A 26,528-nucleotide genomic window follows, 5' to 3' on the forward strand; every position below is an offset into this window, starting at 1 on the left:
AAACGGAAAACTCAAGCTTGTGATTCCGGCAAAACCGGCTGATTCCTTCCCAGTGTGGCTGTGTGTGTTGTGTGTGTGTGTGGTGTTGTGTGGGTGTGTGTGTGACTGTGTGTGTGTGTGTGGTGGTGTGTTTCATGCATCCGTTTACGCTCACCGCTTTTTTTCCGACACCGGTCCCCAAGCGGCAAGGCACAGTACGTTTCTTAGTAGCTAACAGTACTTAGTAGTACCCAGTACAGCACCTAATACAGTCCTCCCTTTCCCCTCCCCTCTCCACGATGGACACCACGAGTATCCACAGCCACACATCATCCCAGTCCCTCAGGCCACATCAATGGCCACCTCCCAGTTCCCCGATTGCGTCGTTCCTGACCTCTCCTTTCTTCACCCCCCGGCTTCCCCACTGCTCCTCCCTGCTGTCTCCTCCTTTAGTCAGCAGGCTGGACACATCGATCAGGACGCACAGGCCGAAGAACACCGCCTGGATCACCTGCAGAGAGAGACCGCGAGAGTCAGCCGGCGCTTTCACCGCTCACACGTTTTCACATGACAAACACTTCACAGGAGAGATGGAGGAGACAGGAAGAGTTCAGTACACTATAACAAGATGGGAGCAGAAGAAGAAGAGTTGATGAGAGACACCACACGTTAAAGCTAAAGCCACTCAGCAATCATTGGCTGTTAACCTTGCTCTCCTTCCTCTCCTCGCTCTCCTTCAGGCAGTAATTTCTTACATTACCCAGAAGTCATGTCAACATCCTCAGGAGAGGGTGCAGGAGACACCGGCTCCAATCTGAGATGAGCATGTAGGAACACGGCCAGCTGGAGAACCAGTTTGTTACGCAAATATGCCCACTGGAGCGCTCAGTGCTCCGTGTTTATTCACCACAAACAGCCGAACTGGACAGACGTCCGGCGCCGACTGTGTGCCGAGTGTACCTGTGTGTTTGTGCAACAGCTCAGACCGACTCAGTTGAGCTGGAACGCCATTTCTGTTCTCAGATCTGACCCAGTCTCTCTTTGTGCCTCATCGCAGTCACACGACGCTTCATGAACTCTATCTGGGTTCGACTCTTTGTCCTGTGAACTCCGATAAACACAGAAATCACACGCCGTCTTGAAAAAGGGAACAAAGCCATTTCCGTTTTACCGCCCGTCACCTAGCAACAGTGTTCTCAAACTAAAAGCACTTGAATGCCGTATCCTGCACTCGACTTCACATATTGGAATATAAACCTCTCCATTAGTTTCAAGGCAGCACGTGCCGAAACACTCAAACACTCACATCAGGAATATTAAAGGCTTGAGTTCTAACAGGAGCTGCAGGGCGTTAAAGGGACAACCTGGATCTGCTTTGGTTGTAGGACTCGGTGTGTTTGCTGCAGTCGATGGCGGCAGACAGGAGCACCAGCAGGAGGTTAGCATCGTCCTGCTGAGGACGGGGGCAGCAGCAACATCTATTTTAGCCACTAAATCAATCAGTTTAAGTGCACGCTCTGTTTACCGCTTTACGTTGCTGCCAGGCAGCTCTCTTCAAAGCCACCAGACTCCATTGACAAAAACAGTCATTTTACATCAGAATACCACAAACAAAGTAACCGATCGAGGCCGTGGTAGACGAGCTACTGTTTTATTTGTATTTCATTAAAGCATGAATAACGGCTTCAGTTCCTCGTCGGGAAAAGCCCTAAAAATATTATAAATATTGCGTAATACACAAGTTTTTCTGACGCAGGACACTGATTAGCTTCCTGCTGTTTCTCTAAACTGGGCGTGTGGCGACCGCCATCTTCTGGAGTGATGCACTGACTCTGGAGGAGTTCCTCACACCGCCTCTTTAATATGTTTATATCACATTAAAGTGAATATCTCCTGGGTTAAAGACATCCCCCAGGACTTTGAGGAACTGGACATTTTTCACTATTTTCTGACATTTTATAGAACAAACGGTTCAAATCAAATATCTAGAAAATAATCAGCCGTTTAATCGATGAGGAAAATAATCGTTAGTTGCAGCTTTATTCCTAAATTAGCTTTCCTGCTACATGAATAATGTGTTCTATGAGAAAGCTAGCACAAGGCTCTGGGCAGTAACAACAGAAACACACACACACACACACTATCAATCACATCTGCATTTGTGAAATGAATCTCGTTGCAATCATGTCTGAGTTTCAGTTTCAGTGTAGCATTTATTTGCAGGACTTCATGTTGCCCATGTTCATACAGAAACACACACACACACACACACACACACACACACACACACACACACACACACACACACACACACACACACACAATGATTAAGAGCCAGATGTTGCAGCGGTGTGTGTGTGTTTCCTGGCTGCTGGTGTGTACAGGTCATTAAGTACAGTTAACCAGAAGGAGAGGTCTAATGTGGAAAATATGACACAGCTGTTTCTCACACACACACACACACACACACACACACACACACACACACACACACACACACACAACTGTTGTTGTTACTGTTTTTACATTATTATTTTAAAATCGCTGGCGTTTATTTTAATTTGATTCTTTTGACTTTTATTAATTGATTTCTAACATTTTATTGTTGTAATTTCTATGTATTGATAGATTTTGTTTATATTTACACTTAACAGAGAAAACAAGAAGAAGAAACTAAACCTTTCCAAACCAAAGCCAGACGCACAGACGTGTTCTTCCATCACAGGATGAGTGAAAAGCGTTTGGTGACACTGAACGCCTCACGAAGCTTTAGAAAGCCTCACTCGCCCCTCCAACTTTCAGTAAACACGACTAATCAACAGCAAACACAAGAATCCAAGAATAAATGATTCTATAATAAACACAAACACGAAGAACGTTATAGTGAACACCGTGTGTGAGGAGACTGCGAACATCCACTCGCTGCTTGTGATTGAATTAGTCTCCAATAGAGCTGCAAGCTGTATGCAGTCATTGTTTGGGATGACTGGGAGCTGTGTGTGTGTGTGTGTGTGTGTGTGTGTGTGTGTGTGTGTGTGTCTCTTCTTCACATGTTTACTGTGATGGCTTCACTTCAGAAACCATCACACTGCTAATGAAGCGTGTCACACAGAATCGTTTACAAGTGAAGAGCACAAATACAAAGTGCTTATTTTATGTGTCTGTAAAAATGTCTTCGGTTTCATGTTTTATTAAGTCTGAATTCAAACCCCAGCCCTGTTCTTCATGTGACTACTTCAAACTAAAGATCTGTTGCCAGGCTAAAATAATATTCTGTTTATTCTCATCCAGCTAATTTGGTTAATTGAAAGCAATTGATTTGTTAATCCTGGATGAAGTTATGTTGAATAACAGTGCGCTCTTATTTTGAAATAAAAGGCTAAATGAGTTGAAAGCTGATCATGTGATTGCTGCTACAAATATATAAAATAAAATGTCTCTTATTCAGGGAAACTATGGAAACAGTAGCTTTAACTTTCAGTGTGTTGGCATTAGTGTACTTTATTCATTTTGTTTAAGTTATATTGTTGGGCTGATGCCTTTATGAGAGTGAAGTGCAGATTGTGAAAGGGGGAGAGAGAGAAGGGGAACGACATACAGCAAATGGCCGCAGGTCGGACTGGAACCAGTGGGCGCTGTGGCGAGGACTCAGCCTTTATATATGGGGCGCCTGTGCTACCGGGACGCCCACTTTATTCATTTTAATTTATTTCCTTTCCTATGCTTTCCCTTAGTCTGTCACCTCCCAGCAACATCAAATCAGCTCAACTAACATAACATTGTTCTCTTATTTCCTGCCCGTCTTCCTCATGTTGTTGTGTTCCCGTTTCTTTTGTCTTAACATAAGATAACTTTATTGTCCCTTCAGGGAAGTTTTTCTTGGTCAAAAGTGCAACACACAGCATACACAACACAACACAACACACAACACGTGGCCAAAGGCACAGTAATAACTTACATACAGAGACAATACAAACAATACAAAAACCAGATATATAAAAGAACGCACGTCTGGTGATATAATACAGAGACATTACGAAAGGAATCGTAAAAAACATACTCTACAACCATAAGAAAGTCCAAAGTGCATCTTGTATTATGTAATACATCAATAAATCATCTTTTATATAGAATTCTTTCTTCACATTATTTCTGTGTTAATAACTATGGAGCTACACGTCTTCTCTCTGGGGAGCTTTCACTATTCATCGTGTACGCGCGGCGCGCTCCCGCGTATAGGGGGGGAGCATTTTGTGACAGCAGTGCATTCAGCACCACAACACCTGTTCCGGTTCAGCCACTACAGCGCGAGCTCACCTGTCAACCACACACTGACACGAGCCGCAGACAACCTTTCGGGTGCGTTTAATGAAACACCGGAACAATGAGCACCGGAAGGCGGAAACGCTGCGTAATCATTTAAATGTGAGCACAACACGAAGCACACACACACACACACACACTCACACTGCAGCTCGTGCAAAGATCTCACCGGCTGTTTCAAATAAAATACAAATGTTCAATCTCACCAGGTCGATGAAGGTCAGAAACTTCCAGCTGCCTCCGTAGGTCTGGTGCGCCGGCATGTCCAGAGCTTTGTAGTGGCAGAGTATGGAGAAATAGGACAGCAGGATGGCGACCCGGAGAACCTGCGAGGGGATCAGCGCCATGATGCTTTGTGTCTGAGTCCGTTCCTCTACCTGTGTGTCTGTGCACCTGTGTGTCTGTGCACCTGTGTCTCTGCGCACCTGTGTCCTCCTGTCTGTCTTACTCTTTAATCTTCAGCCTGTCTTCACTCCCTCCCTGTGTCCGCGCCTCTCCTGCCCCCCACTGTCTGTGGACTGCTTCCGTGTTATGGTGATGATGCAAGGCGGAGGGGAGGGGTGAAGAGGGGGGGGGATACATTACTATTCTGGGATGTAGTGCTGTGTTAGTATTGACCTTTTTTAAATGAATGCAACACGTGATTTATTACAGAAGTTTTTGATAATGATGCTAAACGTCGATTTAAGTTTTACTTCCCATGTGCACAGAGTAAGACTCAAACTGACATTAAATTAAATAATACACAAATACATTCAGAAGAGACTCTTATAAAAAGGTAGCAAAGGTATAAGTATAGCTACATAAATAAACTAAATAATAATAAAATAGAAAGTATTGGTCCCCAAACTGTTTTTTTATATTATTTTGTATTTATAGTAGAAGAGTTACAATAAAAATGTCACGCTGGGGTGAAGGTGAGGACCCAAATGTAGTATTCTGGACGAGGTCTTGACAAAATGCTAGCTTTATTGAAATAAAGCCGAAGCTAACAAATTACAAAGTAACAAAAAAACACGACACGAGCAGAAGACGAGCAGAACACGAATGACAATCCGACAAAACACAGTGGGGCAGACAGGGATAAATACACAGACACCAAACGAGGGAACAAGACACAGCTGGGGGAAAGCAGAAGCGACTTACCTCTTGCCCGCTACCTGTTGGTTCGGATTCGTTTCAAGTGAATGTTGGCCTCCGCCAGGGCTGCGCTTTATCACCAATCCTGTTCGTGATTTTCATGGATAGGATATCGAGGCGTAGTCGTGGAGGAGAGGGGTTGCAGTTCGGTGACCTGAGGATCTCATCGCTGCTCTTTGCAGATGATGTGGTCCTTATGGCATCATCGGTCTGTGACCTTCAACAGTCACTGGATCGGTTCGCAGCCGAGTGTGAAGCGGTTGGGATGAGGATCAGCACCTCAAAATGTGAGGCCATGGCTCTCAGCAGGAAACCGGTGGATTGCCTACTCCGGGTAGGGAATGAGCCATTACCCCAAGTGAAGGAGTTCAAGTACCTCGGGGTCTTGTTCGCGAGTGAGGGCACGATGGAGCGAGAGATTGGCCGGAGAATCGGAGCAGTGGGGGCGGTATTACAGTCACTTTACCGCACCGTTGTAACGAAAAGAGAGCTGAGCCAGAAGGCAAAGCTCTCAATATACCGGTCGATCTTCGTTCCTACCCTCACCTATGGTCATGAAGGCTGGGTCATGACCGAAAGAACGAGATCACGGGTACAAGCGGCCGAAATGTGTTTTCTCAGACGGGTGGCGTCTCCCTTAGAGATAGGGTGAGAAGCTCAGCCATCCGTGAGAGACTCGGAGTAGAGCCGTTGCTCCTTTACGTTGAAAGGAGCCAGTTGAGGTGGTTCGGGCATCTAGTAAGGATGCCACCTTGGCGCCTCCCTAGGGAGGTGTTCCAGGCACGTCCAGCTCGGAGGAGACCCCGGGGAAGACCCAGGACTCGGTGGAGAGATTATATCTCCTCACTGGCCTGGGAACGCCTCAGGATCCCCCAGTCGGAGCTGGAGGATGTGGCCCGGAGAAGGGAAGATTGGGGTTCCTTACTGGAGCTGCTGCCCCCGCGACCCGATCCCGGATAAGCTGTAGACGATGGATGGATGGATAGAGCGTGGGTGCTTAGAAGTGAGGGTGTTTGGTATTGCTCTCCCTATCTAAGTGTGTGCTTATGTTGGTCTGTGTGTTTGGTTTGGAAGGGGGGGGACTGCATTTTGCACCATGACCTTCCAAATTGTCCATTTTGGATTCCCAAAGTTCAATTTTACCTGGACCTTGATCTTGAATTTTTTAATTAAAACGTTTTTCATTCCAGGTGCAATAGTTTATCTGCTATTCACAACACTAAACTGAAATTAAAAGTTTCACAAAAATATAAAATGATACCTGTGTTGAAGGAGAGCCCAAAAGTTGAACACGTTTGTTCATGCCATCTACCAGGGACGTAAACTCTGGATCATCATATTCATATCTGTTGCCATAGACCATGGAGCAGATAATATTAGAGACTGCAAAATATATTGGTTTGGTCGTATCAAAAGCTTCTCCTGTGACATGGAAACAGAAGAAAATGGAAATTATTATATTTTCTTCACAGAAAATGTTGCTCACATAATTATGATAATAAGACATTTACTTTTGAATTTCTTCAGCTCTCCAATGACGTGGTCGCATTCCTCAATTATTTTGTCCTCGCACGCCTTCTTGCCCATCCCAAAGTCTCTCAGGTTAGTCAAGGCAAAGCGCCTCATCACTCTCCATGATTCCCCGTTGGACCATATAATGCCTGAATTGAAGTGTTTCAACAGAATATGTTAAACACACAACTGAGGATTGAAGGTTGAATAGAAGAAGAAGAAGAAGAAGAAGGGAAAATATATCTTCATTTTTTCTTTCCGTACCATGCCCTTGATGAAATTCCTCCATAAGGAGCATTGGACCTCTGTCTGCAAACTCATCAGCATGGTTAACAAGTGCCTCCTTTACCGTCTTGTATCCTGTCAGGACCACCACTTTCTTTGGTCCCATGTAGAAGGTGAACACTGATCCATATTTCTTGGAAAGCTAAGAACAGCATAATATCATGACATTTTCTTAGACACAAAAACAAAAGAAAGTAAACAAGATGAGAAAGCTGCCCCAGAAACAACAAACTACCCTACAAGAAAGCTACTCCTCTGCACTGCCTCACCTTCAGTAATGTGTGGTAGGGTCTCCTGAGGTCAAGCTGTAGCAGGTTCCCGAGTAGGGGAAGTGGTTTTGGTCCTGGAGGTTCCTTTCCCTCATTCTCGGAGCTGAAGCTGGAGGAGGATGAGATATAGACAAGCAGCAAGACCACCAAAGCCCCCAACAGGGAGATAGAGTTGGAGGACTGGAGAAACAGATCTAATATCCCCATGCCTTTAAAAAAAAGTGTCCTGAAGTTGCTTCTATACTGACCCCTCTGAAGTCTTTTCTTTGTGAGTGGAGACGAAGGTTTTTTTGTAACTTCAGGTAGAGAACAGGCAAGGGAGGGACCACCTATCAAAACCACTCACAACTAATAGTGAACTTCTGACAGTTCTGAGTTCAATAGATGGTTAGTTGCATAAGGTTTACATATTGATGTGTTGGTATGTGTGTGTGGTTAATATGTTTAACCATTAACCATTCTGTTATCCTTGGGATTTAAAGTGTCTAGATACAGTCAGTGCTTGACATATATGGGACATCAGAGTTAACATAAACTCAACATGATATGTTTTCAATGCCCTGTATACATTTAGTTCACATCTAGGTCAATTTGACCCCAGACTGTTTAGCTGAATAAAACATAAAATAAATATGAACATTTTACACGTATTTGGTTAGGTTGTTGTTTTGGCTGCTATTGGGGTGCCTATCACGTGCAATTGCAGTTTAGTCTTCAGCACCACGTAATCACTCCATACTGATTGGTAAACAATGGCGAAGATTGCCCCCCTTTCTTACATACTTGCTCTTTCAGCACTTTTATGTAGGTCATAGGTGTGATCTGATCCCACTCTCGTGGCCAGCTGTTGCTGACTTAAGCATTATGGTATGTATATAAAAGCTTGCAGAGCAGCTTTTGTCAGAGATAAAGAAGTCCAATTCTGGCCCAGTAAAAGAGTTTGGACCTCTTCACAAACACTTTAGTCTTTAGCATGATCAACTAGTTACTGAAGTCTCAAAACAGGTTAAAAAAAAAGAATTCACTGAAGACAAACAGAGTCTGATGCAACAGAGTTTTACTCTTCAAAAAACAGAGAACAAAACCCGAGTCCGCCTCGAGAACAGACTAAAGAAATATCGTCTGATGCTCACTTTGTATTACAACAATCACTCCATACTGATTGGTAACATTTCTGATCTGCTCGTAACCCTAGTGTTTTGATCCTGTCCATAACTCTCTGGTGATAGGGTGCTCGATTGCCACCTTTGATGTATGCACCCATGGCTCTCTTGAGCCTGGCTCCTCAAGCTTTTCACCCTCTTCAGGGCCTTTCAACCTCCTCCTATACTCCTCTAGTTGCATGTTTGCAGACTCTGCATTAGCACTAGATATGGTTACAAGATTACCTGCTGAATACACTGATTATATATGTATATAAGATTACACACTGAATACATATATAAATTTGAATCATTTTATAAAGTAGAGCAGTTTCCTAAGAACATTTTGATACATTTTCTAAATAATTTCTCTTGTGTGCTCTCTCTTTATACTCTGTCTCAATTCAAAATGACTTCAAAGCACAGGTTTTCTGTAAATGAGGTTTAGTCACAGCTCTTTGACAGTGACACGGTGACTGAGTGAGACTGAGGATAATATTGAGGAGGACCCTGCAGTGAGAACGTGAGAGTGAGCAAGAGAGAGAGCAAGAGAGAGTGAGAGAGAGAGAGAGCGAGAGAGAGCAAGAGAGAGAGAGAGAGAGAGAGAGAGAGCGAGAGAGAGCATGATCGTAGCAGTGCAGTGTGTTTACAGCTTATTTGTCGGTGAATAAATGCTACAACTCTTCTAGATCCAAGTCACGGCCCAGGCTCACTTAAGGTTGGCTGACGTTTTAAGGTAAAGCAGTAACCAGACCTCTATTTCTATTCTTTGTATTAAAAAGAGAATAGATTGTTTTTCTATAGTATATCAGTATATCATTTAAAAAATAAGAAATACTTTGAAATTGTAATTATTACCAAATTACATTTCCAAAAATAGAAATGAATAAGAACCTAGTTAAATACAGCATTAACAAATTCCCCTTTTCTTTTCTCCTCAGCATCCACCACAGCATTGTTCACAGACCTCTTTACTGTTTTATTTTCTTCTAAGACTGCTGATAAATATTGTTGCTGATGGATAAGTAATATTCTGTTTAATGCAGTGTAAATCAGTGTGGAGGAGATTGTTAACTGAAAGGCTAAAATGTAAAAGTTAAAAAGTCTATTCAAACTCTGAAAATAATTATGTTAGCTGAGCATTGAGAAAACATAGATTTAGGATCTTACCAAAGTGAGTGTGAGTCACAATGAGGAAGTGAAACATTACTCAGAAAGTACATTCTTCATTTCTCTTTAACACACATCAGTTCAGAGACTGACAGTCAATGGCTGAGATGGCGGATCTCAGAAGGATTAAAATGTATTTATTTCTGATACTGCTGCTTCAGTTTACAGGTAAGAATACATAAACATAACCAGAAATACCAGAAACATTACTAAACATAACTGTGTTTGTATTGCTAATGCTAGATTGTTACATAGTGACTTTTATTTTAGTAAGACGGACAATATTTTTTCATCTTTTCAACAGCTGTGATTGGACAAAATTCCTCCAGCCTTGTTGTCAGCGATGGGGATGAAGTAACTTTGCCTTGTGAAAATGTAATAGATGATCAAAACAAATGTGACGGGACTTACTGGATCTTCAGTGGACCAGGAAGCACATTATCATCATTGCTGTTGAACCTCGGGCAGATTGGTGACAACTACAAGGCTAAATCTGACAGACTGAGTGTTACAGAGAAATGTTCTCTGGTCATAAAGAAGGTCACAGTTCATGATGTTGGTCGTTACACCTGCAGACAGATCACACCAGGACAACAAGATGCTCACGTTTCTCTCTCTCTTATTACCAGTAAGTATTTACATCTTAATGTTTTCTGTCTGTTAGAACAATTTACTGAAACATTACAATAATTATGATCACAGTGAGGAAGTTAATTTTTACTCTTGTTGTCTTTCTCTCACAATATCTCCATCTTCAGTGACTGAACATCACAACAATGATCAGGTGACATTAAACTGCTCTGTGTCGTCATCTGACTGGTGTAGACACACAGTGGAGTGGCTGTATGAGGGTAAAGATATGGATGAAAACGTGGAGACATCCCAGTCTGAGTGTTCAGTTACTGTGACATTACCTCGTAGAAAGAAGAAGAGACAGAAGTCAAAGTATCATGAGTTGAAGTGTGAAGTGACAGATTTTAACAGTGGAAATGTGCAGCTGTTTCCCTTCCTGCAGTCCTCAGGTGAGAATACAATCACTTTAACCTCACCTAACTCACAAACTACTGATTTATCTTTATAGATTTATGATAATAACCTCTTTTCATTTACTTATTGTAGATGATAATCATGAAATATGTTTGTTTTTGTCATTTCATTCCTCCACATCAGCAACTTTGCCTGCCATCAGTGATACTTCAACACCACATGGTATCAACTCACATGGTAACCCTGTCAGGCCGACACTTGGCTGGAAATATTTAAGTATTTCTCTTTTTTTTTTATCACTGGAATTTGAATAGATCAGAAAGCTGCATCCAAAATATATTTTGTTTATAATATATAATAGTTATTTTTCTTTTTTTCAGGTTGGGGGAGGGTCATCGTTGTGTCTGTGGTTTTAGCAACGCTCATAATGATTGTTGTGGCAGTCAACATCTGGGCGAGAACTAAAAGTGAGAACATTCACAGATAAAATTCCTTTAAGCAAGAAGATTTTAAAACATGGATTGACGATTTAAACTTAAGTCGACATTTGTTTGTCTTTTCAGAAAACAAAACACAGATGGATGACAACGCTGTGAGTTTTACAATGTGTGGTATTAGACCGTTAACAGAAAAATAAACAGCGCTCACTGTTTTGTTGTGAATCTAAGTGGATGCTGAGTTATTCATTATATTTCATCTCAGTGTGTTGTGTTGATTTTCACAGGTGCATTATGATGGAGATGAAGATGAAGATACAGTCGTATATGAAGACATTGGAGACCCTTCTGTCAGACTCCACTGAAGTCCACTGCATCTCAACATCATTTGTGATTTGATAAGTTTGAATGGCTGACGTAAAGCATCCTTCAAAATGTCCTTTAAACTGTTTCTTATCATTTATCATATATTTCTATGTTGCATCTTTGCTTCAGTTTAATCATCATTAGTACAGAACAACAAATCGTTAGGTTTGATTTTAACATGTTTTCTGGGAGACAAGTATATTTTCTATCTTGTAGAATAAACCTGAATGAGCTGTGAGTTTCTGATTTGGTCATTAACTGTGTTCTCTTTATTGTAACTTATAATATAACACAAATTACATTTTAAAAACTGTATTAAGTTTCTGGCACTGAAATACGTTTAGACAGAGAATATGTTCTGTCAGCTGAGAAACTAAATATCTGAGCGGATAAAAAGGAATTCCTCAGGGGTCGAGTCTTGGGCCTCTGCTATTCAATCTCTACATGGTACATGTGTGTGGTGGTAGCCTAGTGGTTTGGCTTCAGATTACAACACCAGAACGTTGTGAGTTCAACACCAGGGCAAAGGCACTTCACCCGAGTTGCTCCAGCGGGGACTGTCCCTGTAGTTAGTTCATTGTAAGTCGCTCTGTATAAAATGACCTGTAATGTAAAGTAATGTAAAAATAAAAGCCGGTATACCTCTCCTACATACATTAAGCAACTTACAAAAGTAGAGTGTCACTTTAAGGAAGTAACATTTTACTCATCACAGGCAACAGATTCTTCTTCTTTTTTATTTTCAACATGCATCAGTTCATTGTTAATTAATAGGAAAGGGACAGAAAAAAGAGGCCGAGAAGCATGAGTGCTCATTTCTGCTACTGCAGGTAGGAATACATCACTTTATGGATCCTCAGTGGTGCAGGAGACATAGACTTGGTTACATACAGGCAGATTGTTGAAAAAAGGCCAAAGGCGAGTGTAACAGAGAAATGTTCTCTGGTTATCAAGCAGGTCACAGAGGATGATTAAAGTGTCACTGTCACCATTTAAAATCGGGAAAACAAGATCAAGGTACTCAGGTTGATCTGCCTGTTATTAACAGTGACTATTTCAAGCAGAGGTCAAAGTATCAGGAATTTATCAGGTGTGAAGTGACAAATGGTTGCATGTGACATGAATGGGAGCCAAATCTGAATGGCTTGTTTATTCCCATGTTTTCTGACCAAGGCAGCCCACAACAAACTGACAGGATTGTCTTATTTCACAGTTTGTGAGTTGGTAGGTGCTCCAGATACCCACATGTATGTGCACTAAAAAAGTGAGTTTGTATAATATGTCAACTGTAATAGTTGGAAGCTTAACTCAACTATGGTTTGTCTTTTCAGGCATCAAAACACTAAGTTTAAAACTGAATAATCAAACCTTTACACTCCGTTTTGCAAATGTCTGATTTGTAGTCGGTCTGTATGTTTGTATCTTAAGCTTTTTATGTTAACATTTGGGTGGAGGTGTTGTTGGCTGTTACAATGCTGTGAGTACAACATGACATCTTTGTGTTTCAGTTGCACAGAGTTTCCTAACTGAGCTGGTGGAGTATTACAAAGAGGAACTACTAAAATACTTTATTAGTCCAACTCTGCTGAAGCCTCATATTATGTTCAGCTGTGGTATCTGCATATGCTCGTGTGATGACTCAACTGCAATGAAACAATGGGAATGACAACATTTCTATTACTCCACTTACGCCTACTGTTTGCAACATGGGTCTCGGGAATACAAGTTAGTTTAGTTTCAGTGGAAAAACTGTAATTTTCTTTAAATCTTAGGCGAGGGGTTAGACTAACTGTTTGTTCTTCTGAAGTCACTGAATGATATAATCAGTAATATTGTCATGAACGCAGTACAGAAATGTCCAAAAGTATGCCTATCCCTTTGAATGATAAAACCAGCTTAAAAAAAGGATTATTGTTTGAGTTTCCAGCATCTTGACATTTTGAGATCCAAGGTTTTCACCTGAGAACATTGCACAACCTAAAGTACAGATATTAACAGAAACCACTATACGTATATTTAGAGGTGTATATTATTCATTCTGATTGAGTCATTTTTCTCATGAAGTTTATGAAGGCAAGGAAGTCAAAAGCTCTTAAAATAGAATTTCTTTGTCATTTTAAAACTGACGCAACTGCAGTTTGGGCATCATCGCAGATCTGCAGCAGAACAGAAGAGTCACACGAGGATCCGTCTGCTCACAGAATGGACACGCAGTGTTTACTGGAATTTGCTCTTATTTTAATGCTTCAGTTTCAAGGTAAACGTCTGTTTTCTTATTTAAATGTTAATCGTAATTTTACAGAAATGTGAGATTTTCATGAAAAATTGCCAGCAGGAACATTGTTTCCTGTTTTAGACGGCACTTTGATAAAAGCTTTAAGATGTCGTGTGAGACATGAACGAGCTAGAAAGGTCGGATTCTGATGTTTATAGAGTATTTGAAGCTAATGTACCTGCAAGATTCCTGCTGGTCGGAGTTTGTATCCTCATTGTACTTCTTGTAAGTCACTTTAGACAAAAGCTAAATGAAATGTAATGACACAAAGACGATAACATCAGATGTGCAGATTTGACTTCAATCTGAACGTCTGTGTGGTGCCGTCTTTGTTATAGATTTAAAAGTGGAGGTACACTGTGAATATTTCCCAAAGAGCATACGACTCACAAACTCAAGAGACAAATGAAATGACCGTCTCTATGCAGATGATGTGATGTGATATGTATTGTGTTCTTTTCTTTCCAACAGGCATCAGTGGAACACGCTCTTTTGTCTATCAAAGACTTGGACAAGATGTGATTGTGCCCTATGCCACTGCATCATCCTCTGAAACATCACGCTCCGTCATTACATGGAGAAACAAAATAAATAAATCGACTACTTTCACTGTAGTTAAGAATAGAAAAGTGCAGAAGAGTCAACCTCGAGCTGCCAATCTAAAAATGAACACTGCATGCTCTTGGGTCATTCACAACTTCACTGCTGAGGATGCTGGTCTCTACATCTGTCAGCAGGGGAGCGATGTTTCTTATAATGCCTTATTACCTCCAAATGTTCTGACAAGTGAGTCTCATGAAAAGTCATTGTTATTATCAAAGGGGAATTCTACTTCTGGCACATTTTGAGGGTAATTAACACTTTGGCCCTTTCCCAAAGTATTGTACTGTACTGTATTCTGAGTTAACAAAGATCTCTTGTTTTCTCTCAGTCTCTCTGCCTCCACCAGATGCTGATCCAAAGACGGAAAATAAAGTCACGATAGAGTGCTCGCTTTTCAAAAACCTCCTCGATGTTTGTCGACAGAACATCATCCGCTGGGTGGATGAGACCGGAGCTGTGCTGCTTGGTGAAGTTGACGAGCACAGTTTCCTCGGACAGAAGACATGCATCTCTCTGAGTGGCCCCAACACGAGATACACCTGCCAGTTTGTTGATAGTTCTGACAAAGTGTTGATAGACGCTGACTTCACAGGTGTGATAACTTATCATTAGTAAGAAAAGACAAATTAGAGCAAAGAGTCACATTTTTCAAACATGTCAAATCAAATCAAATTTATTTGTATAGCCCAATATCACAAATTATACATTTGTCTCAGTGTGCTTTACAGACTGTACAGGTTACGACATCCTCTGTCCTTAGACCCTCGCATCGCACAAGGAAAAACTTCCTAAAAGAAACCCCAAAATTAAAGGGGAAAAAATGGAAGAAACCTCAGGGAGAGCAACTGAAGAGGGATCCCTCTCCCAGGACGGACAGACGTGCAATAGATATCGTGTGTACAGGATAAACAACATAGTACAAATACAACATTTGACAGAAATTATGTTGTGTTGGAAAAAAAAGAAATAGAAAGTATGGATGAATCCAGGAAAATGTCAATAAGGCTTCCCGGTGTCCAGCAGGACCAGGTCAGCAGGCGCTGTCACGATTCATGATCCTGACGTAAACTTTATCAGTGGCAACCTGCCACATGAGAGACAGACACTCCGGGGCTGATACCCCGGATGGTGAGTTAGTAACATACATTTACATAAATGCATACAGATAGAGAGGGAGAAGAAGAGAGAGGGAGGGGAGGAGAGAGGAAGAGAAGGAAGAGAGCAGGGAGGTGTCCCCCGGCAGTCTAAGCCTATAGCAGCATAACTAGGGGCTGATCCAGGGCAAACCTGAGCCAGCCCTAACTATAAGCTTTATCAAAAAGGAAAGTCTTTAGCCTACTCTTAAATGTGGAGAGTGTGTCTGCCTCCCGAACACAAACTGGAAGCTGGTTCCACTGGAGAGGAGCTTGATAGCTGAAGGCTCTGGCTCCCATTGTACTCTTAGAGACTCTAGGAACCACAAGTAACCCTGCAGTCTGGGAGCGTAATGCTCTAGTTGGTTTATAAGGTACTATGAGATCTTTAAGATATGCTGGAGCCTGACCATTAATTGATTTGTAAGTCAGGAGAAGGATTTTGAATTCTATTCTGTATTTTACCGGGAGCCAGTGCAGAGCAGCTAATACAGGAGTAATATGATCCCGTTTCCTTGTTCTAGTCAATACACGTGCCGCTGCATTTTGGATCAACTGAAGAGTCTTAAGCGACTTTTTGGGACAACCTGATAACAATGAGTTGCAGTAATCCAGCCTTGAAGTAACAAATGCATGGACTAGTTTTTCTGCATCATTTTGAGACAGGATGTGTCTTATTTTTGCAATGTTACGTAGATGAAAGAAGGCAGTCCTTGAGATTTGTTTTATGTGGGAGTTAAACGACAGATCTTGATCAAAGATGACGCCAGGATTTCTTACAGTGGTGCTGGAGGCCAAGTTAATGCCATCCAGAGCTTCTATGTCATTAGAAAATGTGTTTCGGAGGCGTTTAGGGCCAAGTATAATAACTTCAGTTTTGTCTGTGTTTAACATCAAAAAGTTGCTAGACATCCAAGTTTTTATGTCCTTAAGGCTTGAAGTTTAGCCAATTGATTGGTTTCATCTGGTTTAATTGATAGATATAATTGGGTATCATCTGCATAACAATGAAAGTTTATAGAGTGGTTCCTTATAATATTGCCCAAAGGAAGCATATATAAGGTGAATAGAATCGGTCCAAGTACAGAACCCTGCGGAACTCCAAGACTGACTTTGGCTGTCATGGAGGATTTATCGTTAACAAGTACAAATTGAGATCGTATGTGATGTGAATTGTTTGTTGTTATGAATTATATTTCTTTGGCTAACTGGGATCCTCTGACCACAGATCCCCTTCCTGTTCAGACCTTCATCATCGTCGGTGCGGTGGTCGGGGTGGTGGCACTTCTTGTCATCATCGCTGCTGTTCTCATCGCATACAAGAAGAGAGTCAAAGTGACGGAGGGTCAGTAAAACAGAGCGAGCACAGTACTTATTTATAATATTATAATAATACCTTGCAATATTAATATAGGAAATTAATTCAAACTATTAACCAGAACTCTGCTTGAGGGGTTTCAGGTGCCAGCCAATCAAAAACAAGTGTTTTCAATGGCCTTGGTATAAATAGTGTGTTTAATATACTAATTAATCTTTGAAATTGTACCTTTTTTGTTCTAGATGTTCAAACACCAACCCAACAGCCTGTGAGTAAGATGTATTTTGATATGACACAATCACGAGAGTAGACCATATGTGCTACTTTCCAAACATTCATACGTTTGATAAATATATGTACTCGTACAACATTTATTTAACACCTGCTACAACACTTTGCCGCTGATCAAACATGGTCAACACCGAGGTTGGTAGTGTTTCCTTCACTCGTAGATTTGGCTAATTATAATATTTGGAGTTTGGTTTGTTAGATATGTTAGTGCTGATTCCAGACCGCTATAATTATTATGTATACTGGTGGCTTCGAAAATGAAATGCCATCTTGAGCATTTATATCTCATTGTGTGTGTGTGTGTGTGTGTGTGTGTGTGTGTGTGTGTGTGTGTGTGTGCAAAAATCACATACTTATATGAATTATATTATTGCATATTAAAATAAAATATTTTCTTAGTGCTGCCAGTGGAGGCCAGAATCGTTCAGCAACACTAATGAAAGTCTATTTGTCTCCTCTGTAAAAGCAAAGTTAAGTTGTACTTATGTGCAACTTCTTTTTTTTATATAGTTGAGAAATACTATTGCATTTGACGAATACATGCAAATATTGTGCATTTAATATTTGTTCTTTATAAACCGCTGTGTTTTTTTTTTTGCTCTCAGGATGAGCCAGAGCTGACCTACATCACTGTCAGCCACCGGCCGCCCGCTCCTCACAAGAAGGTGAGCGACTTGTGTTTAGCTGCAGTTTTCTACTTCTTTAATCTTAAATTTGCTTTCCAGCGCTGTTATGAATTTATTAACATACTGAGGTATTACTTACACTATCATCCAAAAGTATGTGCTCACATATTTTTTTGTCAGTTTTATATCTTAATGCTACAATTGAAATGGTTTGTGAAAAAGAAGACTCCTTGTTTAGAGATATCCAACATATTGGTGTGTATGTGTGGGTGTCCATATACTTTTGTCAATGGAAGTTAACTTTTAATTCCCTCTTTTTGTGTTTTTGTCCTGATGAATACCAGAGAAAAAAACAGCTCACGACAAGATTACTGTAAATGTGGTCAACTCTGTAGTTAGTTGTCTGAATCATGTAAAACCTCCTGCTTGTGGTCATACAGGTCAAAGAGCAGGATGTGACATATTCTACAATCAATATTGGTGACGACGGGAGCAGACGATGATCCCTCTGCAGCTTTGTCAGCAAAGCGGAAGAAATCAGAAGAAATAAGACTTGACACGTGTGGTGTTCATAGATCCTGCCGTGTGTTCGTTGTGTTAGCTTGTGTAGGACATGCTTTGCTTAGCGTTAGGATGGTGCTTCCATTTAACGGCACACTCTAGGTCAGACCTGGAGTTCTATTACTTAGTTTATGATTTTAAAAAGACAAAACCCATTAACCAGAATTGGCAACATGGTTCCTTATCGCACGCAAAAAAGTTTGTATCGCTGTAGAGAAAAAATGCAGAACATTACAGTTCTTATTCAAGATAGTCAGTTAATAAAATGACCCTGAATAGTCGAATGTTCTTTCTTGTGAACATATTGTCGCATCCAACGATGGCATTTAGTATTGTACTGGAATCATTTATGTTGTGTTTGTAATTTTGTGTCATATTGCATTATCAGTGCTACGATATCCAATAAAAAGATTAGAATAGATTTTGTTCTCCATTGTGTGTGTTGTTGTCGGTAATATAAAATACAAGTAACTCACTTGCTGTTACAAGTTTCAGCTCTTTAACTACAAATCACATTTTCTAACTGTCCAGCCGAAGGGCGGGGCTCAAGTTGTCATTGTGGTTAAAGGCACCTTTCATAACATAGTGTTTAGTTTGTTTTTAAAGATTAACCAGATACGTTTACACTTTTGTTATCTTAAATGTCCTGTGACTTGAATCTTGATCCGGTAGTTTGTTATGAGCAATCCATTGCCTTCATCTTTCAATCATTGATTTCATTTTGGACAAAGTTACCATATTTGGCAATGACATTGAGAAAAAGCTAATGTGAAACTGGGGAATGTGATGATGTGAAATGCCCTTGAATGCATCAAGATCAAGATTCTCACTGATAAAGGTTCCTAAATGTTGACTCTGATAGATCTCCCATCTAACGAACATTTTGAAGAATATGTTGAAATTAAGTTTTTTTTTTAAAAATGTTAATACTTTGCTTTCTTCTGCGACTTCCTTTACATGTTTCGGATGTTTACAGCTTGTGTGTCTCTAGACACGACCCTGATCAGTGCTAAATGTTTATCATTCCTCTCGTGATGATTGGTCCTCGAGCTGAATGACATCACTGTAGAGCGAAGATGTGGCAACAGGCTGTCGAAAGGCTTCAGTCATTTATATTCCTGACCTCAGTAGTTAAGTCAATGTTTCTTTGCTAGGTATTATACAGTGCCCTCCAGAGTTATTGGCATCCCTTTAGTAAAAATGAGCAAAACAGGCTGTAAAATGTCTTTTATTGTTTATCGTCTTGGCCTTTCATTCAAAAATATTCACACAAACCTGACCGTTTCACTGTTTTCAAGTAAAATTCTTGAAAGAAAAAATAAATGTTGACTTTGAATAAATATTTTTCTCCAAAACATCTGTGCCACAACTATTGGCACCACTAGACAATCCTATGATGAAAATCTAACTGAAGTATATTTCCAGTCACATCTTTAGGTTCACCTGTTTGATTAGGAACTCTTAAGTGGTCAACCATGACGTCCTGTTTCACTGGGGTATTAATATGAGGTGACACAGGCCAAAATTATTTTTGTCATTCTTCACTACGGGAAAGACTCGAGAACACAGCGATGCTCTGCGACGAAAAGCTGTTGAGCTGCACAAATTAGGAAATGGATATAAGAAAATCTTCAAACAGTGGAAAATGCCCATTTCCACTATCACTGGAGAGATTGTGTGGAAGAAGTGTCTCAGATCCCGTGCCATGTGTTCACCAACCTCATCAGGCATCACAGGAGAAGACTCAGCTGTAATCCTGGCAAAAGGAGGCGGCACAAAATATTAAATGAAGGAATGCCAATAATTGTGGCACACATGTTTTGGAGAAAAATATTTATTTAAAGTCAACATTTTGTTTTTCTTTCAATAATTTTACTTCAGTGAAAAGGTCATATTTGTGTGAATATTTTGAGTGAAAGGCCGAGACGATAAAGAATAAAGGACATTTTACAGCCTGTTTTGCAAATTCTTACTAAAGCGGTGGCAATAATTCTGAAGGGCACAGCATTTCTAAGTTGTTGTTTTTTTTACATTAAGTTATTTAACCCTAAATGTAATATCCATAAACCTGCAATTCAGATTTGCATTCAGATACATCCCACAATCAATGTTGCCCCTGTAATAAAGCAATTAGGAGGACTCTCATCAATTCATAAAATCTAAAATTATTCTGATTGTATGACGTGATGCATTTGTGTTCAGGTGGCTTTATGTCACTGGTATACACTATATTGCATAAAGGAGACCAATGCAAAAAAAACAAATGGAAGCCAGGAATACACAATGCAGTTTGTTCTCCACACACGTTGTTAATCACAGTGAAATAGTTCACCACTGGTAGTTACACTTGGGCACTCATCTTTACTCTTTGTCATTGTATTCTTGTTCTACCGTGTTGTTAGTTATGGTGGTACTTATATTTTGTAAGAATATCTTTACTGCATTTTGTCTGAAGTGTAATATAAAATAAATGACAGTTTCATGCTCCTCCCTGTTGTGTCAGGGCTCTTACATCATATGTCCTAAAGCCCTCATTAGTGTAAGCAGCTCTAAAACTTTCAGATACTTTTTATTTTACTAACAATTTGTTGTACTGTAGTAATTTAAAGCACTATGCAATAAGCATTATTTGATTTCTTTCGGCCCACTAAGAGATAGAATAACTCCCCAAAAAGACGCAGCGCTACAATGTTCTGCTAATGTGTTAGCAAACGGTTGCCCATCTACACATCCAGCAGACGCAGAACAACATCATGTAATCAGTAATCAGCCCTGGACAGCTCTGCCTCAGGATGTTTAGGGTTCATTTTTAACCCACACTTCACAATGAACAGTAACCACAATGTGCAAATAACCCAGAGTAAAGTTAACCCAGGATGGACATCAGAGAGCCACAACCCCGACCCCGAACTAAACTATATCTTGTTTCTCCTGAGCGTGGTGTTCTGCAGTTTATACAAATGTCAGATTGAGTGAGCCGCCTGGTCTCTTAAAACATATCGTTCCAATACAATGAAACTGCATCTTCGATTACGTTTTAAAGGAAAACGTTTTGACTTGAATATTTATTCTTCTTATTCTAGGTTTCTTATTCTTTATTCAGTCTGACCTTCTTAATGAAGTGAACCTGGAAAGTGATGTCTTAGCTTGTTTTGTGAGGACGTGCCGTGGTTGCACTTCATGGACTCAAAACATTACAAGTGGACATAATCAACAAAGACATATTTTTTCTTCCGAAGCATATTTCTCATAAAGCATTAGGGGTATAGAAACTTCATGGCATGTTGGGGTTGCACCAGGACAATTTGCAGCTTTTAGTTTGAAGCAGTCAGAAGGAAGTGAGCACATCCATGGATAATGTTGTGGTACTTTGTTGAAAATCTTCAGGCTGAAAGAGAGTTCCTGGCACAAAGGTCAGATATGATGAGGTCTTATTTATTGTGGACATCAAAATGAAATGTTTATTTTGCAAGAAAGCCATTTTTGTAATTGTTTCAAGCTTTGTAGAGGTCTCTAAAATAACGTTTTAATGTTGATATGAATCTTGAACGTGTGTGGAGCCAAGTTGCCAACTATTTACAGTATAAGGCTGAGCAACAGTGATATGGATACCATTTAAATCTTTATTGACAGGATAGTTAGAATCACCAATTGGTCTGATCTGTATTTAAAACAAATCTATGATTGAGTGTGTAAAAATCAAACATTCAGCGCTGTTGCACTACATGGATCATAACGCTGTACAAATAAGAATCTACACTCTTCACTGTATTGGAGACGAAGTCTTGACAGTGGGGCAAAGCAGCATTTTCCAGCCCTACTGCTCACATACAGGAAACAGCAATCAGTTTGTGGGGTGAAGGGGTGAGGGTTAAGCCCAGACCTGGAGTCAGATCCAGTTCATCCTCTGAAACTCCCGGAGGAGGAGAGAAGGAGAAATGCTGCATGAGTCTGGTGAAGAAGAGGAAGAGCTCCATCCTGGCCAGACTCTCTCCAAGACAAACCCTGCGACCTGCAAGAGAGAGAAGAAGGAAAATGTTGATCTCGTCTGCAAGCAAGGGAACATAAAGAAGTGATGGCTAAATTCACCAACCTGCAGAGAAAGGCATGAAGGCATCTCTCTTCACAAACTTCCCGTCTTTGTCCAGGAAGTGAGCAGGATAAAAACTGTGTGGCTTCTCCCACTCACTCTCATCATACAGGACGGATGTTAGGAGAGGAATCACTGCGGTCCCCTGTGGAAAATACATACATGGAAAAGATTAATATATGCTAAGCAAATAGTATAGTATACTAAGTTACTAAGAAGTAACCTCGCACAGAAAGAAATGGTTACATTCTGAATTATTGGAAAAAGAATTTGGATAAATAAATGAAAAAGCTTATTTAGTTGAAGTAGTATTCAGTAACACAGTGGGCCGGACAGCTCTACCGCTGCGTAATTAGGTGTCATTATGAAATATTAGAACATTTTACAGATAATCCAGAATTAAAGAAAGCAAGTTCAAGTTTGAAAATACACTATATGGACAAAAGTATTGGGCCACTCATCTTAATTTTTGTATTCAAATCAAATCAAATTTATTTGTATAGCACAATATCACAAATTATACATTTGTCTCAGTGTGCTTTAGAGACTGCACAGGATACGACACCCTCTGTCCTTAGACCCTCGCATCGCACAAGGAAAAATTTCCTAAAAGACACCCCATAATTAAAGGGGAAAAAATGGAAGAAACCTCAGGGGGAGCAACTGAGGAGGGATCCCTCTCCCAGGACGGACAGACGTGCAATAGATGTCGTGTGTACAGGATAAACAACATTGTACAAATACAACATTTGACAGAAATTATGTTGTGTTGAAAAAGAGAAAGTTTGGATGAATCCAGGAAAATGTCAAAAAGGCTTCCCGGTGTCCAGCAGGACCAGGTCAGCAGGCGCAGCCACGATTCATGATCCTGACGTAAACTTTATCAGTGACAACCTGCCACATGAGACACAGACACTCCGGGGATGATGCCCCGGATGGTGAGTTAAAAACATACATTTACATAAATGCATACAGATAGAGAGGGAGGGGAGGAGAGAGGGAGGGGAGGAGAGAGGAAGAGAGCAGGGAGGTGTCCCCCGGCAGTCTAAGCCTATAGCAGCATAACTAGGGGCTGATTCAAGGCAAGCCTGAGCCAGCCCTAACTATAAGCTTTATCAAAAAGGGAAGTCTTTAGCCTGCTCTTAAATGTGGAGAGTGTGTCTGCCTCCCGAACACAAACTGGAAGCTGGTTCCACTGGAGAGGAGCTTGATAGCTGAAGGCTCTGGCTCCCATTGTACTCTTAGAGACTCTAGGAACCACAAGTAACCCTGCAGTCTGGGAGCGCAATGCTCTAGTTGGTTTATAAGGTACTATGAGATCTTTAAGATATGCTGGAGCCTGACCTTTAATTGATTTGTAAGTCAGGAGAAGGATTTTGAATTCTATTCTGTATTTTACCGGGAGCCAGTGCAGAGCAGCTAATATTATATAATTAATTAATTAATAATATATAATAGTGTCTTATGTTTGCAATGTTACGTAGATGAAATAAGGTATTCAGGTGTTTCATTCAGTCCTGTTGCCTCAGGTGTATAACATCCAGCACCTAGCCATGCAGTCTTTACAAACGTGTGAAAGAATGGCTTGTTCTAAAGAGCTACCTGAACGTGGTTCTGTAATAGGATGCACCGCTGCAACAAGTCAGTTTGTGATATTTCACAAATTTCACATTGTTTATGTTAACTTTCACTGTCACCATAGGTTATTATTTCAATTTGTAATTGTATTTATTGATTTCTCAATGTTTTGACTATTTAATGGGGTTGGGTACTCCAAACTTTATTCAGTCTCACCTTCTTAATGAAGTGACCCTGGAAAGTGATGTCTTGACTTGTTTTGTGAGGAAGTGCCATGGGGGCGATGTTGGCCAGTCTCTGTGTCTCATGGATGACAGCGTCGGTGAAGGGCAGGTTCTTTCTGTCCTCAACCTGCACTTGACGACTTCCTATCACACTGCTCAGCTCCTCCTTGACCTGGTCTGCAAAAAGAAAAGGTTTTGTTTTCGTTAAGAAGATTGTTGTGTTGGTAAGCATATATTGTTGCTTGGACTGTTTGTTGAGGATTTTAAGTTCTATACCTTGTATTTTTGGATACTTGGCCATATACAGAAGTCCCCATCTCAGGGTAGTTGATGTTGTGTCAGTGCCGGCAGCAAAGAGATTAAGAACTGTTATCAAAAGGTTGTTATCGTTGTAGTGACTGTTGGTATTGCCAGATTCCTGCAGGGAAAGATGCATCAGTGCAGTTATTCAAACACATCTGAACCAAAACTTTGATATGTTATTACTTTGAATGACCCAATGAGAATCTCTGAAAGATATCATGGTTTGATTTTTTTCTTTTTTTGGTAGTAGGAGGTCATTGATGGTGGAGTGGTTTGCATTTCTTGCTTCAAAAACACAGTTGCTCTTTTTATTACACATTTTAAGCCGTTCCATCCAGTAGGCTTAGCGCTTTGAAGAATCTTATCAGTACATTATTATGCCATCAGTATCAGTTGGAATGAATAGGGGTCATCTTGTAACACAGTATATAGTTCTCCTGACACAGTCAGGCCTTCCAACACATGAACACAACATGTTATGTCAATTTGAAAGATATGACGCTTTTTTAAAAGAAGACTTTGGATTACTTCATAGGAATCAAAAGTGGGACTCTGTCTGCATTAGTTCAAACATAATTTGTTAACCTAATTCTTAATAGCATTGAGCATAATAGCAATTTTAGTAGGTGATAATACATTTCCCAACCTCCAGATTCTGCTTTCGGAGCAGAAAGGTGTCCACAAAGCCTCTGAGCATCTGTGGATTGAGGGTTTCTTTCAAACGACTAAACAGCTGTAGATTCTGTTTCTTGTTGGCAGAAATCAACGTGTGGATTTCGTTCCTGTTAGCAACCAATTTACCGATCCATGGGAACATTTGGTACACCTGTTAAAAATCAGTATGTAATAAAGCATACAAGTGAATACATTATTTCTGTAAATCAGTTGCCCCAATGTATGTTTTATGTATATTAAAATCACAATGCTGAGTCTAAGCTTAATAAACATATGAAGTGATACCTGTACTGACGAGGAGCCCACGAGTTGAATCACCCTGTTTGTTCGATTGACCCGTGATGTAAACTCTGGATCATCATATTCAAATCTGCTGCCATACACAATGGAGCAGATAATATTAGAGACTGCATAGTTTATTGATTGGGTCGTATCAAAAGCTTCTCCTGTGACACGGGAAATAGGAAAAACAATCAACATCAAGAGGATTAGCGAAATATTGCTGATCATGCAGATACTTTCCTTTACACTTCTTAAAAACTTCAATGAGGTGGTCGCATTCCTCAATGATTTTGTCCTCGCACGTCTTTTTTCCCATCCCAAAGTCTCTCAGGTTAGTCAAGGCAAAGCGCCTCATCTCTTTCCATGATTCCCCGTTGGACCATACAATACCTGAGTTGAAGAAGTTCGGCAAACCATGTTAACAAATTAGTTGATCATGGGCAAAGGCTGTGAACATGAAAAGGATAAGTATTTGGTAAAAGTATTTCCTTGCCATGTTTATCTTGTATTTCACCCATAATGAGCATTGGACCTCTGTCTCCAAACGCTTCAGCATGGTTAACAAGTGCCTCCTTTACCGTCTTGTATCCTGCCAGGACCACCACTTTCTTTGGTCCCATGTAGAAGGTGAACACTGATCCATATTTCTTGGAAAGCTAAGAACAGCATAATATCATGACATTTTCTTAGACACAAAAACAAACAGAAAAAAGTAAACGAGACGAGAAAGCTACTCCTCTGCACTGCCTCACCTTCAGTAATGTGTGGTAGGGTCTCTTAAGGTCAAGCTGTAGCAGGTTCCCGAGTAGGGGAAGTGGTTTTGGTCCTGGAGGTTCCTTTCCCTCATTCTCGGAGCTGAAGCCAGAGGAGGTGAAAATGTAGACGAGCAGCAAGACCACCAGACCCCCCAACAGGGAGATAGAGCTGGAGGACTGGAGAAACAGATCTAATAGCCCCAT

General features: G+C 40.6%; 4 protein-coding genes across 6 annotated transcripts in view; 1 reads left to right on the forward strand and 3 right to left on the reverse strand.

The window, feature by feature from the left end:
- The window catches only part of LOC115003876 (NFX1-type zinc finger-containing protein 1-like), a 14,067-nt gene extending 9,227 nt beyond the window's left edge, over nucleotides 1–4,840 (reverse strand). The window contains exons 1-2 of the mRNA XM_029425821.1: nucleotides 4,509–4,840; nucleotides 374–490 (exon numbers count right to left, since the gene is read on the reverse strand). Coding sequence (XP_029281681.1) covers nucleotides 374–490; nucleotides 4,509–4,649 — 258 coding nt within the window. The 5' untranslated portion in view covers nucleotides 4,650–4,840. The remainder of the gene's footprint in view (nucleotides 1–373; nucleotides 491–4,508) is intronic.
- Nucleotides 4,841–6,966: 2,126 nt separating this feature from the next.
- LOC115003877 (cytochrome P450 2K3-like) lies at nucleotides 6,967–7,715 on the reverse strand (the record flags this gene model as incomplete). Its single annotated transcript, XM_029425822.1, has 3 exons — nucleotides 7,509–7,715; nucleotides 7,219–7,381; nucleotides 6,967–7,103 (listed from the first exon to the last, which is right to left on the reverse strand). Coding segments are annotated over exons 1-3 (507 nt in total), but the record flags the coding sequence as incomplete, so codon positions are not given.
- A 2,160-nt stretch (nucleotides 7,716–9,875) lies between these two features.
- On the forward strand, nucleotides 9,876–12,270 carry LOC115003546 (uncharacterized). Of its 3 annotated transcripts, none has more exons than XM_029425385.1 (7): nucleotides 9,876–9,988; nucleotides 10,125–10,448; nucleotides 10,579–10,842; nucleotides 10,991–11,083; nucleotides 11,188–11,274; nucleotides 11,371–11,399; nucleotides 11,532–12,270. In XM_029425385.1, the coding sequence occupies exons 1-7, from the start codon at nucleotides 9,919–9,921 to the stop codon at nucleotides 11,607–11,609; spliced, it is 945 nt and encodes a 314-aa protein (XP_029281245.1). In that variant the 5' UTR covers nucleotides 9,876–9,918; the 3' UTR covers nucleotides 11,610–12,270. The 3 variants fall into 3 exon arrangements, with proteins under 3 accessions (XP_029281245.1, XP_029281246.1, XP_029281247.1); XM_029425386.1 differs by having other exon boundaries at nucleotides 10,991–11,044; XM_029425387.1 differs by having other exon boundaries at nucleotides 9,895–9,988; nucleotides 10,203–10,448.
- Nucleotides 12,271–22,241: 9,971 nt separating this feature from the next.
- Nucleotides 22,242–26,528, reverse strand: LOC115028948 (cytochrome P450 2K1-like). The gene is made up of 9 exons (XM_029462903.1): nucleotides 26,322–26,528; nucleotides 26,063–26,225; nucleotides 25,816–25,959; nucleotides 25,573–25,739; nucleotides 25,259–25,438; nucleotides 24,586–24,727; nucleotides 24,302–24,486; nucleotides 22,511–22,652; nucleotides 22,242–22,429 (listed from the first exon to the last, which is right to left on the reverse strand). Exons 1-9 carry the CDS (start codon nucleotides 26,526–26,528, stop codon nucleotides 22,242–22,244), a joined length of 1,518 nt encoding a protein of 505 aa, XP_029318763.1.

The sequence above is a fragment of the Cottoperca gobio genome, chromosome 24 (genome assembly GCF_900634415.1).
Source record: "Cottoperca gobio chromosome 24, fCotGob3.1, whole genome shotgun sequence".
Lineage (NCBI taxonomy): Eukaryota > Metazoa > Chordata > Actinopteri > Perciformes > Bovichtidae > Cottoperca > Cottoperca gobio.

Coding starts and splice junctions, on each gene's coding strand:
- LOC115003546 (XM_029425385.1), top strand. CDS start 9,919: ATGGCTGAGATGGCGGATCTCAGAAGGATTAAAATGTATTTATTTCTG. Junction 9,989..10,124: donor ACTGCTGCTTCAGTTTACAG/GTAAGAATACAT, acceptor TCTTTTCAACAG/CTGTGATTGGACAAAATTCC. Junction 11,275..11,370: donor CATCTGGGCGAGAACTAAAA/GTGAGAACATTC, acceptor TTGTCTTTTCAG/AAAACAAAACACAGATGGAT.
- LOC115028948 (XM_029462903.1), bottom strand. CDS start 26,528: ATGGGGCTATTAGATCTGTTTCTCCAGTCCTCCAGCTCTATCTCCCTG. Junction 26,226..26,321: donor CCTACCACACATTACTGAAG/GTGAGGCAGTGC, acceptor TGCTGTTCTTAG/CTTTCCAAGAAATATGGATC. Junction 25,740..25,815: donor CATTGAAGTTTTTAAGAAGT/GTAAAGGAAAGT, acceptor CTATTTCCCGTG/TCACAGGAGAAGCTTTTGAT.